Source organism: Carlito syrichta, unplaced genomic scaffold (assembly GCF_000164805.1).
Source record: "Carlito syrichta isolate Samal-C Ts95f unplaced genomic scaffold, Tarsius_syrichta-2.0.1 Scaffold239038, whole genome shotgun sequence".
In the NCBI taxonomy this organism is placed as follows: domain Eukaryota; kingdom Metazoa; phylum Chordata; class Mammalia; order Primates; family Tarsiidae; genus Carlito; species Carlito syrichta.
This window is the reverse complement of record NW_007183134.1, coordinates 308,683-323,694: the sequence shown is the minus strand read 5'-3', so window position 1 is coordinate 323,694 and position 15,012 is coordinate 308,683. Positions and strand designations below refer to the sequence as shown.

At 45.4% G+C, this 15,012-nt stretch overlaps 1 protein-coding gene across 1 annotated transcript in view; it reads left to right on the top strand.

Moving 5' to 3' along the window:
• LAMA1 (laminin subunit alpha 1) overlaps positions 1-14,793 on the top strand; it is a 157,110-nt gene extending 142,317 nt beyond the window's left edge. Inside the window, exons 59-64 of the mRNA XM_021709489.1 lie at positions 5,352-5,541; positions 6,386-6,544; positions 7,077-7,230; positions 9,148-9,281; positions 11,905-12,127; positions 14,537-14,793. Of these exons, the coding sequence (XP_021565164.1) occupies positions 5,352-5,541; positions 6,386-6,544; positions 7,077-7,230; positions 9,148-9,281; positions 11,905-12,127; positions 14,537-14,697 (1,021 nt within the window). The 3' untranslated portion in view covers positions 14,698-14,793. The remainder of the gene's footprint in view (positions 1-5,351; positions 5,542-6,385; positions 6,545-7,076; positions 7,231-9,147; positions 9,282-11,904; positions 12,128-14,536) is intronic.
• Positions 14,794-15,012: the final 219 nt, after the last annotated feature.

Below are 15,012 nucleotides of genomic sequence, written 5' to 3'. Positions count from 1 at the left end.
AAGATTTTTTTTTTTTTGAGTTGGAGTTTCACTCTGTCGCCCAGACTGCAGTGCAGTGGCATGCTCCTGGCCATCGCAGCCTTGGCCTTCCAAGCAGCCAGAACTACAAGCGTGTGCTACCATGCCTGGCTAATTTTTTATTTATTGTAGAGACAAGGTCTCACCAAGTTGCCCGGGTGGGTCTTGAACCTGCAGGTGCAGGCAATCCACTCACCTCAGCCTCCCAAAGCGCTGGGATTATAGGCTGAGCCACCTAGAAAGGTATTATTATTATCTTTATTTTACAGATAAGGAAATCGAGGCATAGAGAGGTTAAGTCGTCCGCTCAAAGTCACACAGTTAGTAAATGGTAGAGCTGGGATTCGAACCCAGGCCTTGTGCCTGAGGCTATGCCTGGACAGTAGTTACCCCTTTATTCACAGGGGATACACTCCAAGACCCCCAGTGCAATGTCAAAACCACAGATAGAACAGAACCCTACATATACTATGCTTTTTCCTACACGTGGGTACCTATGATAAAGTTTAATTTATAAGTTAGGCACAGGAAGCGATTAACAATAACTAATAACAAAATAGGCCAGGTGCAGTGGCTCACACCTGTGATTCCAGCACCTTGGGAAGATGAGGTGGGAAGATCACTTGAGGTCAGGAGTTCGAGACCAGCCTGGGCAATATACGAGGTCCAACAGTTAGGTTCACAAACCACCCTAAAAAAAGCCCAACCTACCTCGTTGCTAAATATCACTATGGTCACCTTCAGAGTGCTCCCCTTGTGAAGCTGTGCGCTAACTCCAGTGCCTAGTCCACCCTCAAAGCAACTTTGGCGCTACTCTTTTTCTTGAACGCCCATCAGAGCTATTGTGATTCGTTGAGGTGTGACAATTAAGTTCTTGAACTTGCTGCCACGCACTTACCTTGGCAGCCCTGTACAAATAACTGTGTCGGAGCACCCTCCCTACTCACCTGATTTGGTCCCCAATGACTTTTTTCTTTACCCAAAGATAAAGGAAACATTGAAAGAAAGACATTTGATGATAGTCAGGACATCAAGGGTAATATGATGACGGCTTTGATGGACATTCCCGAAAAAGTGTTCCAAAATTGCTTTAATGGGTGGACTAGGTGCTGGGGTCGGAGCATAGCTTTTCAAGGGGAGTACTTTGAAGGTGGTGACCAGACTGATATTCAGCAATGAGGTATGTAGCACTCTGTCCTAGGATGAGTTCGTGAACTTAACTGTTGGACCTCGTAGTGAGGCCCCCATCTCCAGCTTAAAATTTTAAAAAGTAAAAATAAAATAAAACAGAACAACTATAACAAAGTGCCAGCATCACTCCTCTTGCCCCTGTGGCCATCAGTAAGCAAAATAAGAGTAACTTGAACACAGGCACTGCAAGGCACCGCAGAGGATCTGGAACCAAGGTGATTAAGTGGGTAGGTGGTGTGTACAACATGGATCTGCTGGACACGGGGATGGCTCACGTCTCAGAGCAGAACAGCGAGCGATTTCATCACGTTCAGAATGGCCCACAACGTAAAACTCGTGCAGTTTTCATTTTTTTACTTTAAAAAAATGGAACCTTTCCATGCCATGTTTTCAGACCTCAGTGGATTGCAGGTCACTGAAACCTCAGAAAGCAGCACTGAAGATAAAGGGGTTGACTACCGTAAGCACTGTGCTCACTCCCTCGCAGCAGTTTCTAGCATCTAAAGCAGAAACTCCCCAGGAGACTTCATCCCACTCCACACACATACCGTGCCCTATTTCACAGCACGATGTCTTGAAGGAGCTGCCGTAAGTGGCTATCTGGCCTTGCCTCAGGGACCAATGCCTCCTCTCACCACCCAGTCAGCCCCCCTCAGCCCATAGCTGCTCTGGGAGAGTTACCTGAGACCCTGTGCAGCAGCGTCCACGGTGGGTTTCCTCTCTGATGGGCCCTCAGCAGCCCCTGGGTTTCTGTGACTATCAGTTCCACGATCCTGCTTTCCCTGCTCCCTCTGTCTATCACTCCTCAGTCTCCTTTGCCGACTCCTCTCCCAGCAGAGGGCAGGGCCCCTTCCACGTTTCCTGGGGTGTCTTTTTATGCTCCAATGGCTTTAAAAGATAATCTAGGGCAGTCCCTTTGGGTCCCCTCCCACTGTGTGAACTTCTCTGTCCTCAATAAATCCTGCTTTCTAAAAAAAAATATCATCTAGATATGGCAGCACCCACCTGTGTAACCCTGGACTCCACTTGGAACTCAGGAGTCTTGTACTCACCGGCCCCCTGACATCTCCGTGGGGACTGGGACAGGCTTCTCAACCTCATCACAGTTTCCCCCAGCCTGCCCTCCTGCTCTTGGCCACAGAGCCATTTACCTGGTTGCCCAAGGCCCAAACCCAGAGGCTACTTTTTGTTGTTTATTTCTTCACTCTCCTACTTCAGTCCACAGCAAGTCCTCTTGCTTCTTCCTCCAGAGTGTTTCCTGAATCCGTTCACCTCCTCTGTGTCTCCATTGCCATCCTGGTCTAAGCCACTACCTCATCCCTGTGGACTGTTATAACAGCTGCCTGGCAGACCCCTGCTTCACCCTCGCCCATCTGACTTGTTCTTCACATCACACAGGATCTTTTAATGATGTAAATCAAGTCATGTCCACTCATCTTTTTTTTTTAATTTTTAATTTTAAAGATGCGGGGTACAATTCAGGGTCAGGTATACAAATGTTCATCATGCAGGCACCCCCATTGATGACCTCCCACCACTGCCAACCTCCCACCACTGCCAATCTGGCCCCTCTCCCTCCCCTGGCAGTCTGCCACTACTGCAAATCCCTCTCTTGCAGCATCACGACAATTGTTCAAGGTCCACTTATGAGTGAGAACATGTGATAGTCAGTTCTTTGTTTCTGCGATAGATCACTCAGTATTATAGCCTCTAAGTCCATCCAAGTTGCTGGGAAGTTTATAATTTTGTCCTCCTTTATGGCTGTGTAATATTCTCTCATGTATATGTAACACATTTTTTTAATCCAGTCCTCTTTCAATGGGTAGCACAGTTGGTTCTGTTTTTGCTATTGTGAACAGTGCTACGATAAACATGTGTGTGCAGTTATCTTTTTCATAGAGTGATTTGTTCCTCCAGGTATATTCCCAGTAGGGGGATTGCCGGGTTGTATGGAAAGTCGATTTTTAGATCTTTTAGGAATCGCCATACTGTTTTCCACAGAGGTTTTATTAGTTTACACTGCCACCAACAGTGTAGAAGTGTTCCCTTTTCCCCACATCCTTTCCAGCATCTGTTTTTTGAGTTATTGATGATGGCTATCCTGACTGGAGTTAGGTGGTATCTCAGTGTGGTTTTCATTTGCATTTCTTTGATGACTAGGGAGGCTGAGCATTTTTTCATGTATCTATTGGCTGCTCATATGTCTTCTTTTGAGAAGTATCTACTCATATCTTTTGCCCACTTTGTAATGGGGCTGTTTGTTTTTTTCTTTTCAGCACATTTGAGTTCCTTGTAGATCCTAGATGTTAGGGCTTTGTCAGATATACAGTTGGCAAATATTTTTCCCCTGTCTGTGGACTGTCTCCCTGCTCTCTTGATGGTTTCTTTGGCTTTGCAGAAGCTATTCAGTTTGATGAGGTCCCACTTGTCTATCTTCTCTCTTATGGCATGGGCACTTAGGGTTTTGATCAAGAATTTGTTGCCAGTTCCAATTTCTATAAGGGTGTCTCCTCCATTTCCTAAGGTTCTTATAGTTTGAGGTTTTATGTTTAGGTCTTTGGTTGATTTAGAGTTGACTTTTGTGTATGGTGATAGATAAGGGTCTTGTTTTAATCTTCTGCGTGTGGTTAGCCAGTTTTCCCAGCACCATTTACTGAATAGGTTCTCCTCTCCCCAGTGGTGGGTGATGGAGGCTTTGTCGAAGATGAGTTGGTTGAGAAATTGAGGTTTTGCTTCTGGAATCTCTGTTCTGTTCCATTGGTCTATATGCCTGTTCTTGTACCACTCTCAGGGTATTTTGATTATTGTAGCTTTATAAAGTTTAAAGTCTGGGAGTGTGATACTTCCTGCTTTGTTTTTTTTGCTGAGGATTATTTTGGCTATTCATGGTCATTTATGTTTCCATATGAATTTCTATATTGTCATTTCCAGGTCTGAGAAGAATGCTGCTGGTAATTTAATGGGTATTACATTAAATCTGTAGATTGTCTTGGGTAGGATGGATATCTTAACAATGTTGATTCCTAGCTGGGCTCGGTGGCTCAGCCTGTAATCCCGTGCCTTGGGAGGCTGAGGTGAGTGAATTGCCTGAGCCCGCGGGTTCGAGATCTGCCTGGGCAACTTGGCGAGACCTCATCTCTACAATGAGTCAAAAGAATCAGCCAGGCATGGTAGCGCATGCCTGTAATTCCGGCTACTCGAAAGGCTGAGGCAGAAGGATCGCCAGAGCCCAGCAGGTCGAGGCTGCGGTGGCCGGGAGTGGCCACTGCACTCCAGTCTGGGCGATAGAGTGAGACTCCAACTCAAAAACAAACAAACAAAAAACAATGTTGATGCTTTCAGTCCATAAGCATGGAATGTTTTTCCATTTGTTTATGTCATCTTTGATTTCGAACAGTGTTGTGTAGTTTTTGTTGTAAAGGTTTTTCACTTCTATGGTTAGGAAGATGCCGAGGTATTTCATTTGTGTGTGTGTGTGTGTGTGTGTGTGTGTGTGTGTGTGTGTGTGTGTGTGTCTATTGTGAATGGGATTGTACAATTTTTATTTCCACTCACCTTTTGAAAGCCCTCCCATGACTTCCCACTCTGCTTAAAATAAAATCCAAATATCCTCAAAGCCCCTCCTCAATGCAGCTGTGTCCTCACCTGAGGTGGTCCCAGCTACCACGTGGGCACAGGTGGGGATTCCTGGCTGTCGACCATAATCAGATTATTTTAGCAGACTCCATATCACCCTGAAACAGAATCCAGGCTTTTTCTGCTCAGCTTTGCAAGGCCTCCACTCATTCAGATCTCATCTGAAATACCACCTTTTCAGAGTTGTCTGCCTTGGCTACTAACATAGCCACCAGTTGGTCTCTACAGAACCCAGCTGTAACTCTCTGATGTTTCTGGTATTCGTTTATGAGAAATGGGATCTTCCCCTTTATTCGCTGTTTTATTTTCATCCTAGAACTGTTCCTGGTAGACAGAGGTAAGCAGCAACCATTCATTAAACAAATGGATGCATGAAGGAATGAATGATGTACTTTCCTGAGATGTTCAGTATAAACGCTGAGCAATCAACGAGTTCCGTCTTTGAGGTTAGCTTAAACACGCAAAGTCAAAGCTTCTTCCTGACACCGAGCTTTTTTTTCCTCCAGGCTCTCAGTCCAGCTAAGCATCCGCACGTTTGCCTCCAGTGGTCTGATTTACTACATGGCTCATCAGAACCAAGTCGATTACGCCACGCTGCAGCTCCACGGGGGCCGCCTCCACTTCATGTTTGACCTTGGTAAAGGCAGGACAAAGGTCACTCACCCTGCACTGCTGAGTGACGGCAAATGGCATACGGTACGTCCTCAGGAGGCTTGCAATCCCTGGTTTCGAGTTTTAGTCCATCTGTCACGGGTGTTCACTCCATTTCATCGAAGGTAAATTATTCCCTTTGATCTAGCTTGCCATGTATCTAGTATCTTCCCAGAGAATGCAAGCCCCTTGAAGGCAGGAATCTTTTCTGCTTCTGAAATAGCCCCAGGGCCTTGCTCAGTCCCAGACACCAAATACTCACTCAGCAAACACTGGTGGGATGAATAAAAGGTCCCAGAAATATTCTCAACTTGGCAAGGAGTAAATAAAGTCCACCCAAGCTCCCATTATGGTGTTTGCTTTGCTTTCTTTTTTTTTTTTTTTTTTTTTTTGAGTTGGAGTCTTACTCTGTCACCCAGGCTAGAGTGCAGTGGCACACTCCCCACCACCCCAGCGTTGACCCACTGTGCTGCACTCCGGCGATCCTTTTGCCTCAGCCTTCAAGTAGCCATAAGTACAATCACACACTACCACACCTGGCTAATTTTTTATTTTATTGTAGAGACGAAGTCTTGCCAAATTGCCTGGGCTGGTCTTGAACCTGTAGGCTCAGGCAATCCACTTGCCTCGGCCTCCCAAAGTGCTGAGATTACAGGCTGCCTTTGCTTTCTGATAACCAGGACACTGGGACCATTTCTGGTCTGCAGTGTGCTTTTCCTGTGCCTGCTTCCTGTCTTCTGTTAGGATTGGTTGCTTCTCATCAAAATCTGAGCCATCCTTCAGGATTGCATTCGGGCTATGACAGCTATCATAGATAGATGTTGCAAGCATATATCTGTTAAAGTCTTCCCAGATGCCTTAAGAATTGTGGATTTTCATCTCGCTACAGGTCAAGACAGAGTACTTTAAAAGAAAGGGCTTCATGACTGTTGACGGCCAAGAGTCCCCCACGGTGCCCATAGAGGGAGACAGCACCACGCTGGATGTGGAGGGGAAATTGTATCTGGGAGGCCTGCCTTCCGACTACAGAGCCAGGAACATTGGGAATGTAAGCAACCGTTTCCATACCAGTGTTTCACCTTTGTTGTGGTTATGTTTTCTTAGGGCACAGTTCTTTACCTTTATATGTTTAAATTCTCTTGTTTTAACTGAGCCTGGCTGTAAGATGCAGACCTTTGGAAACATTCCTGTAGATCATGTGTTGGGGCGTCCCCTTAGTGCATGACCAGCCTTTCCAGCCACGAGCTAATGAACAGTTCTCTTTCTGCAGCCACTTGGCCCCAGCACAATTCAGAAAAGCCTAGCAGATTTGTATTTGCAAATCAGTAAACTCTGCATTCCAGATTTCCATGATATTTCATTAAAATAATAGAAGACACTTCTACTGTATCATGAGCCAAAATACTCAAATGGTAGCTTTAAGTTAAACATCCACGCAAAGTACGGTGGAAATTAAATATTAAAAACCGAAAGATAACATTTCAATGTGTGTTTTTGAGACAGATTTGGTGAAGTATGAGAGATGTGTCCTGGCCTTTCTCATAATCACTCCATCTCCTCTCATGTGTCATTTGGTCTAGATCACCCACAGCATCCCTGCCTGCATCGGGGATGTGAGAGTTAACAGCAAACAGCTGGACAAGGACAGTCCGGTGTCCGCCTTCGCAGTGAACAGGTGCTATGCAGTGGTCCAGGAAGGAACTTTCTTTGACGGGAGTGGATACGCAGCTCTTGGTATGTATTATTGGCAGTCTCGAAAGCAATCTTTGGGATTAACCTGTACTCTAAAACAACATGGATCCAAGAAGTATAGGATAAGACAGGATCCCACTGGACAAGGCTGCAGGAAGGTTGCATTGAGTTTCTGTTCCAGTTATTCCTAATCTCTTGACTCTTCATGTAAGTGTCGTCTTAACCGGGCTCGGTGGCTCAGCCTGTAATCCCATGCCTTGGGAGACTGAGGTGAGGGAATTGCCTGAGCCTGAGGGTTCGAGACCCGCCTGGGCAACTTGGTGAGACCTCATCTCTACAATAAATCAAAAAATGAGCCAGGCGTGGTAGCGCACACCTGTAGTTCTGGCTACTTGGAAGGCTGAGGCGAAAGGATCGCCGGAGCCCAGCAGGTCGAGTCTGCGGTGGCTTGGAACAGCCACTGCACTCCAGTCTGGGTGACAGTGAGACTCCATCTCAAAAAAAAAAAAAAAAAAGTGTCGTCTTGTGCACCCAGACAGCGGGAGACAGTTTTTCTCCCACCAGGAGTGGTGTGACTCTCACAGAAGCCAAACGTGGGGTGCTGGTTTCTTTTGTATTCTTCCCCAAATTCATGTAAAATGCACACTCACTATCCAAGTTACTAAAGGCCTTCGAATTTAAAAAATCCCAAAGCAGAGGGTTCTGCAGAAGATTGGTGGGGGTGGCAGCAAGCAGACCGTCTCTCCCTCACTCTGTGCTTCCTGTCACCTGCCTGGGAGGCTCAGGATCCAGTCTTGCTGGGCAACCCCCTCCCGCTCCGTGGTCTTAGCTCCCCTGGGTGCACCAGCTTCTCTGGCAACACCAGCTGCCTGTTATCACCAATATCCCCACCTTGGCTTCTCAACTTTTTTATCACTTGAATTTTAAAAATCATCCCATTCTTTCTCTACTTTTTCAAAGACCTGGTGTAGACTCTGATACACTCAGCAAATGATGATAGGCCTAACACGTGGCTACTGAGAACATTCCTGGATGATGATAATGGGGTTACAGGGTCAAATCCCAACAGCCCACAGGAAAGAGTGCTACAGGAGGGACGTGTCCACAGGGCAGGGGGGCGCCCGAATGCCTTCTTGGCCCACAGTTGAAGGAAGTGCCTCCCTCTGCTCTGGTTTGGCTTATCCCAGCCAATTGCACGTGTCTTTTTTTTTTGAGTTGGAGTCTCACTCTGTTGCCCCCACACTCCACCGTGGACCTGGTGGGGTGCGGCAATCCTTCCACCTCAGACTTCCAAGTAGCCAGAACTATAGGCGCACGCTACCACACCCAGCTAATTTTTTATTTATTGTAGAGACAAGGTCTCACCAAGTTGCCCAGGCTGATTTTGAACCCGCGGGCTCAGGCAGTTCGCTTGCCTCAGCCTCCCAAAATGCTGGGATTATAGACTGAGCCACCAAGCCCGGACAATACGTGCCTTTTTTTAAAGTCCCACTTCACCAGGCACTGTTGCTCACGCCTGTAATCCCAGCACTTTGGAAGGTGGAGGTGAGAGGATTAACTGAGTCCGGGGGTTCGAGACCAGTCTGGGTAACTTGTTGAGACTTAGTCTCTAAAATTAAAAAGTATATATATATTAGCTAGGCCGTGGTAGCTTGTAGTCCCAGATACTCAGGAGACTGAGGCAGGAGGATTGCCAGAACTCCTAAGAGGTCAAGACTGTGGTGAGCCATGATTGTGTCACTGCTCTCCAGCCTGGGTGACAGAGTGAGACTCTGACTCAAGAAAAAAAATCCACTTTAAAAACCTCATTTCATCTTACAGATGTGGAAGCTGAGGCTCAGAGAGCAGGAATGACCCACTGGTGCCTAATTGCGCAGCCAGCCAGCCTAGCCTGCGCCTCTCTGAGCCTGAGCCCAGCAGTGTTCACCCCTGACTCTGGGCTGTCCTTGTGTCTTTCAGTCAAAGAAGGCTACAAAGTACGGTCAGATGTAAACATCACACTGGAGTTTCGTACCTCCTCAAAGAACGGCGTCCTCCTGGGGATCAGCAGTGCCAAAGTGGATGCCATTGGACTAGAGATTGTAAACGGCAAGGTAGGTACTGCGTTTCAATGTGCCTCCTCCCTCCAGGGTCAGGAGACAGAACAATTGAGAAACAGGAGAAACACCTAGATCCAAACTTCCAATGATTCCTGTAAAAATGGGTATTTCTTAAAAGCTCTTTTCTTTATTTTTAATTTTTTTAAGTTTTTTAAAAAATGACATCTTTATATATTTGAAATTAAACTTTCAGCAAAATTGCAACGACAAAACAAAGAATTTTTTTTACTGCCCATCTGAGCATAAACTGCTGACTTGATGCCCTATTCCTTCTATTCCTTCTAGCATTTTCTAAACATGTCATTTGGAAATCACTATAGTGTCATAGGAAGTTACAATGAATTGTAAAGGAATGGCCCCATGCGTGCCTTACCCAGGCTTCCCAGTGGTAACCAAAGGACAGCGTCAAATCCCTGTGCAATTCGCAGAGCCCCTCCAGTGCACCAGTTATTCAGGCACACGTGTGTGTGTGTGTGTGTGTGTGTGTGTGTGTAGCTTTACACAATTTTATCACATGTAGCTTGTGATATATGTGTATAGCCATCTCCACAGCCAAGATACTCAACTGTATCACTACCGCAAGCCTTCCCTGAGCTACCCCTCCATGGTCACACCCACCCCCTTCACCCCTAGCCCCGGCGACCATTAATCTGGTCTCCATCTCTCTAACTGCATCTAACTCTCTAACTCCGTCTCTTTATCAGTCATCCAGGTGGTTGTGTGTATCCACAATCCACTCCTTTTTATCGTGGAGTATTACTCCATGGTTTGGAGGTGCCACACTTGAATTTGTTTTTTAAAGAAAAAATTGCAATTTTTTCCTATGACTCTTCTCCCCTTGTTTTTCACCCTTTCATGTTGGGAACATTATGAACCCAGCCATGTTCAGCCCTTTGGTCTCTTTTGCTTTAAAACCAGCTGTTCTCGAGTGTCTCCCAACTCTCCCTCTCCTGGTCTTCGGGGCAGCCTCTGTCCTCTGCATACGTGATCAGTTGTAAGGGGTTGGTCTGGGTGTCAGCATTGCTGCTGCTTGGGGACAGTTCCTGGAGCATCTGGCCAGCGTCCCTTGTGGCATGGGTACTGACGCCTCTTCATCTTCAACCCCCTTCCACTATGAGGACTTGGGGATTTCTGCCATGCCACACAGGCCATGGGGAGTCAGGGATGGTGGCCTCTCTGGTCCTCTCTCTACCTCACTGTATTTTGCCAACGTTTCTACTGCCCTGAGGTGAACTCTTGTTGTTATAACAGTAAGATACTTGATTGTCCAGAGCTTACTGCCTCCTGGAAGGCATGGGACATGTTTTTCTATGTTCTAGATCCACAAGACTTATCTAGTTGTTTCTAGTATTTTCCTACTTAGTCCTGTGGGATTTTGATCCCTAGGACATCCCAGAATGGGGGTGGGGAGGACCTTAGAAGGTGGTGTCTACCTTTGCATCTTTCACCTCTTCTCTTCATGTTGAATCACAACTGACTCCAAGTCATGTCATGCTGCTGCCTCTCGAGGCTGACTTACAGCCAATTTTTTTCCTCATCTATACTTTAAAAGAATTTTGAAAAACGTATCTATTTGCACATTTTGTGTGACATCTGAAAAATGTCATCAGAAGTGTGATACCTGCAAAAATATAATTTGCTGCTATATTTTACCTCTGTTCTTATTGACTTATATTGTTCTTTTAAAACCTTTTCTAGTGGTTGCCCAAGGGTTTATAATATACCTCTTTGTCACAGTCCCCATTGAAATAACACTGAGCAGTTTCATATATAGCATAAGAATCTTCCAACGGTACACTTGAAATTCTTTCCCCCAGTCTTAGTCTGCTCGGTCTGCCTAAACAAAGTGCCACAGACTGGGTGGCTTAAACAATAAACTTTTATTTTCTCACATTTCTGGAGACTAGAAGTCTGAGATCAAGGTGTCAGCAGGGTTGGTTTCTTCTCCCTGGTTTGCAGGTGGCCATGGACTCCCTGTGGCCATGGACTTCCCTCTGTGCAAGTCTGTGCCCTAATCTCTTCTTCTTATAAGGACATGGTCAGCCTGGATCAGGGCCACTATAGTGACCTCTTTTTAACTTGATGGCCTCTTGAAAGGTTGTATCTCCCAATACCGTCACATTCTGAGGTACTAGGGTGAGGATTTCAGACTGTGAATTTTGGGGCTATGCTGTTTAGCCCGTAACATTTTCCATCTTTTGCAAATTTTAGATTGTTTTGTTACCACTCACTGTGGAAGAGCATTCACCATCTGTCAGAAGGGAGTAGTGAATATTCCCTCATAGGTGCTATCAATGGATATGACCCAACGCCTTCAGTAAGCTTATCAAATCCTGAAATGTCCGAAATGCCCCGAAAAGGAGGCACCAATTTATGATGCTGGTGACTCAGACTTGTTGTCATGGAGGGGGCCATTTGCCCTTTCTGAAATTTGGAGACTAGTAGAACATCAGCATCTTTTAAAAGGCTGTTTTTCAAAAACAATTGTTCATTTTTCACGGCCAGCTCTCCTTTTAACAGGATGTTATGATTTTATCCACTCCGAGAGCATTATACCAATAAATGGACTGTGTTCCTCAAATATGGATAAACTCACCAGGATGTTTGCTTTGTTTAGCTCTTGTTTCATGTCAACAATGGTGCTGGTAGGATCACCGCCACATATGAGCCCAGAGCTGCCACTACACTTTGTGATGGGAGGTGGCACACACTTCAAGCGAACAAAAGCAAGCACCGTGTCGTTCTGACTGTCGATGGGAATGCAGTTGCAGCCGAAAGCCCACACACCCAGTCCACCTCGGCAGACACCAACAATCCCATTTATGTGGGTGGCTATCCTGGTACGTATGCATATCCGCTGTGCTCGTCCACTTATCAGGGACACTGTCCCTGGGGAAAGGCTTAGTTCAGGTGGATCTAGAATAAGGATTGAGAAAGAAACATGGTGTGGGTGACAAATCCTTGACCATTTTAGAAAAGCTACAAGGGAGAACCCCCAAAAAATCCTGGAATTTGTTTTATAAAAATTGTGTATTTACTCTTATGTGTTTAAACATTTGTCATCTTCAAAGTACTCTCTGTTTGATGCAATACACCCATCGAGATGCTTTTTCCACTACTCAAAACAGTTTTTGAACTCGTCAATTTTGATGCCTTTTAGTGCTTCTGTTGTTTTTTGTTTCACCTCTTCCACATTAGCAAAACATTTCCCTTTGAGGACTTTTTTCATGCGGGAAACAAAAAAGTGGGTGAGATCAGTTAAATAGGGAGGGTGGGACATGGGAATCATGCCATCTTCAGTCAAAAACTGCTGAATATTCAGCAGAATGTGGGCTAGTGCACTCCTAAATCAAACATCCTGGAAGAATCCCCCCAAAATTCACTGAAGCTGAACACAACATCTCACAATGCTAGCTGATACACTGATGCCAATGGATTCCTACATACCTAGCAGAGGAAGCCTGTACTACAAGGGGTTTGCCCTTCAAAAAACAATTCTGTGTTTTATCGAGGGGGTCCCCTCGTATTTCAAATACCTAGGAGTTCTTGGAAAATATAAAATACTCTACACACACAAGTTAATCATTAGGTGAGACTGTGAGGACATTGGATCTGATATAAAGTACACTGAGTGACTTCAGCATCTCACATCTATAATCCCAGTGCTTTTGGAGGCCCAGGCAGGAGAATTTCTTGAGACCAGGAGTTTGAGACCAACCTGGGAAACAGCATGAGAACCTTTCTCTACAAAAAATTTTAAAATTAACTGGGCATGGAGGTGCACACTTGCAGTCACAGCTAATGGTGAAACTGAGGCAAGGGGATCATTTGAGCCCAGGGTCCAAGGTTTAAGTGAACTATGATCACAACACTATAGTCTGAGTGACAGCAAGATCCTATCTCTAAAAAAAACAATTTAAAAAAGGCTGGGCTCGGTGGCTCAGCCTGTAATCCCAGCACTTTGGGAGGCTGAGGCAAATGGATCGCCTGAGCCCACGGGTTCAAGATCAGTCTGGGCAACTTGACAAAGCCTCATCTCTACAATAGATAAAAAAAAATTAGCCAAGCATGGTAGCGTGTGCCTGTAGTTCCAGCTACTTAAAAGGCTGAGGTGGAGCCGGGCTCGGTGGCTCAGCCTGTAATCCCGTGCCTTTGGGAGGCTGAGTGAGTGGATTGCCTGAGGCCGCAGGTTTGAGACCCACCTGGGCAGCGAGACCTCATCTCTACAATAAATCAAAAAAAAATCAGCCAGGCGTGGTAGTGCATGCCTGTAATTCTGGCTACTTGGAAGGCTGAGGCGGAAGGATCACCGGAGCCCAGCAGGTCGAGGCTGCGGTGGCCAGGAGCGGCCACTACATTACAGTCTGGGCGACAGAGTGAGACTCCAACTCAAAAAAAAAAAAGGCTGAGGTGGAAGGATCGCTGGAGCCCAGCGGGTAGACACTGGTGTGACTATGAGCAAGCCACTCCACTCCAGCCCGGGCGATGGAGTGAGACTCCAACTCAAAATAAATAAATGAATAAATAAATACTTTTTAAAAAATTAAGCAAGCTGGATGGCTTTACTGCAGTGAATCATCTTAGATGACCCCCAAAGGAGGGACTCACTTTAGGGCTGGGAACAAACTTGTGACTCATCCTCTCCTGTTGACTCTGGTTAGAATTATGCATTCAGGTGTTCTGAGGAAATGTTACAAATAAAGAAAAAAACTACTGTATGACTTTTCAAGTCACACCTCTACCTTGAAATTATTAAAATCATTACAGGCCAGTCACAGTGGCTCAAGCCTGTAATCCCAGCAATTTGGGAAGCTGAGGGGAGGGGATTACCTGAGGCCCACGAATTCGAGCACAGTCTGGGCAATTTAGCCAGATCTCATCTCTATAATAAATCATAAAATTAACCAGGCATGGTAGCACGCACCTGTAGTTCTGGCTACTTGGAAGGCTGAGGCAGAAGGATTGCCGGAGCCCAGCAGGTCAGTGCTGGGGTGGCCATGAGCATGCCATTGCACTCCAGCCTGGGTGATGGATGGAGTGAGACTGCAACTCCAAAAAAAAAAAAAACCAACAACAACAACCATTACATATGGAAAGTTTTCTGTGAATTCTGCTAGTCACTAAAGTCACTTTGTGGGATATATTCTTCTAATTTTGACAGCCCAGTTGAGATTATTTTTGTTCCTAGTATGTTACTGTTATCATTTCAACAAAATTAAGCAAGACGTGTCCTCTTCTTCCCTGAACAGTGGAGGTGAAGCAAAACTGCCTGAGTAGCCGGACCTCATTCCAGGGATGTTTGAGAAGATTCACACTGACTAAGGGCCCACAGGTGCAGTCCTTTGACTTCAGCAGAGCGTTTGAACTACAAGGAGTTTTCCCTCATTCCTGCCCTGGGACCGAGTCCTAAATTTCAGTCAAAATCGCTAACATGTTGAGGAGAAATATATTTGTGAATTAAAATCTCTTCAGTTCAGATTTCATTTCCAACTCAGGTTAAGTGTTTCCAGAGACAAATGTTGTGTTTCTGTTCAACTAAAACCACATGTACAACAAATACCTCCATTAAATGGTCCAAAATGTACATTGAAGTCATTGGCTCTCTTTTTTTTTAAAAGTTATTTTAAAATGAATCTTTGTAAACATTGAATGTTCTGTTGATTACTTGACAGTATTTTATGTTTTTCATTTTGAACTTTAAAAAAATAAAGTGCCACCACAGATT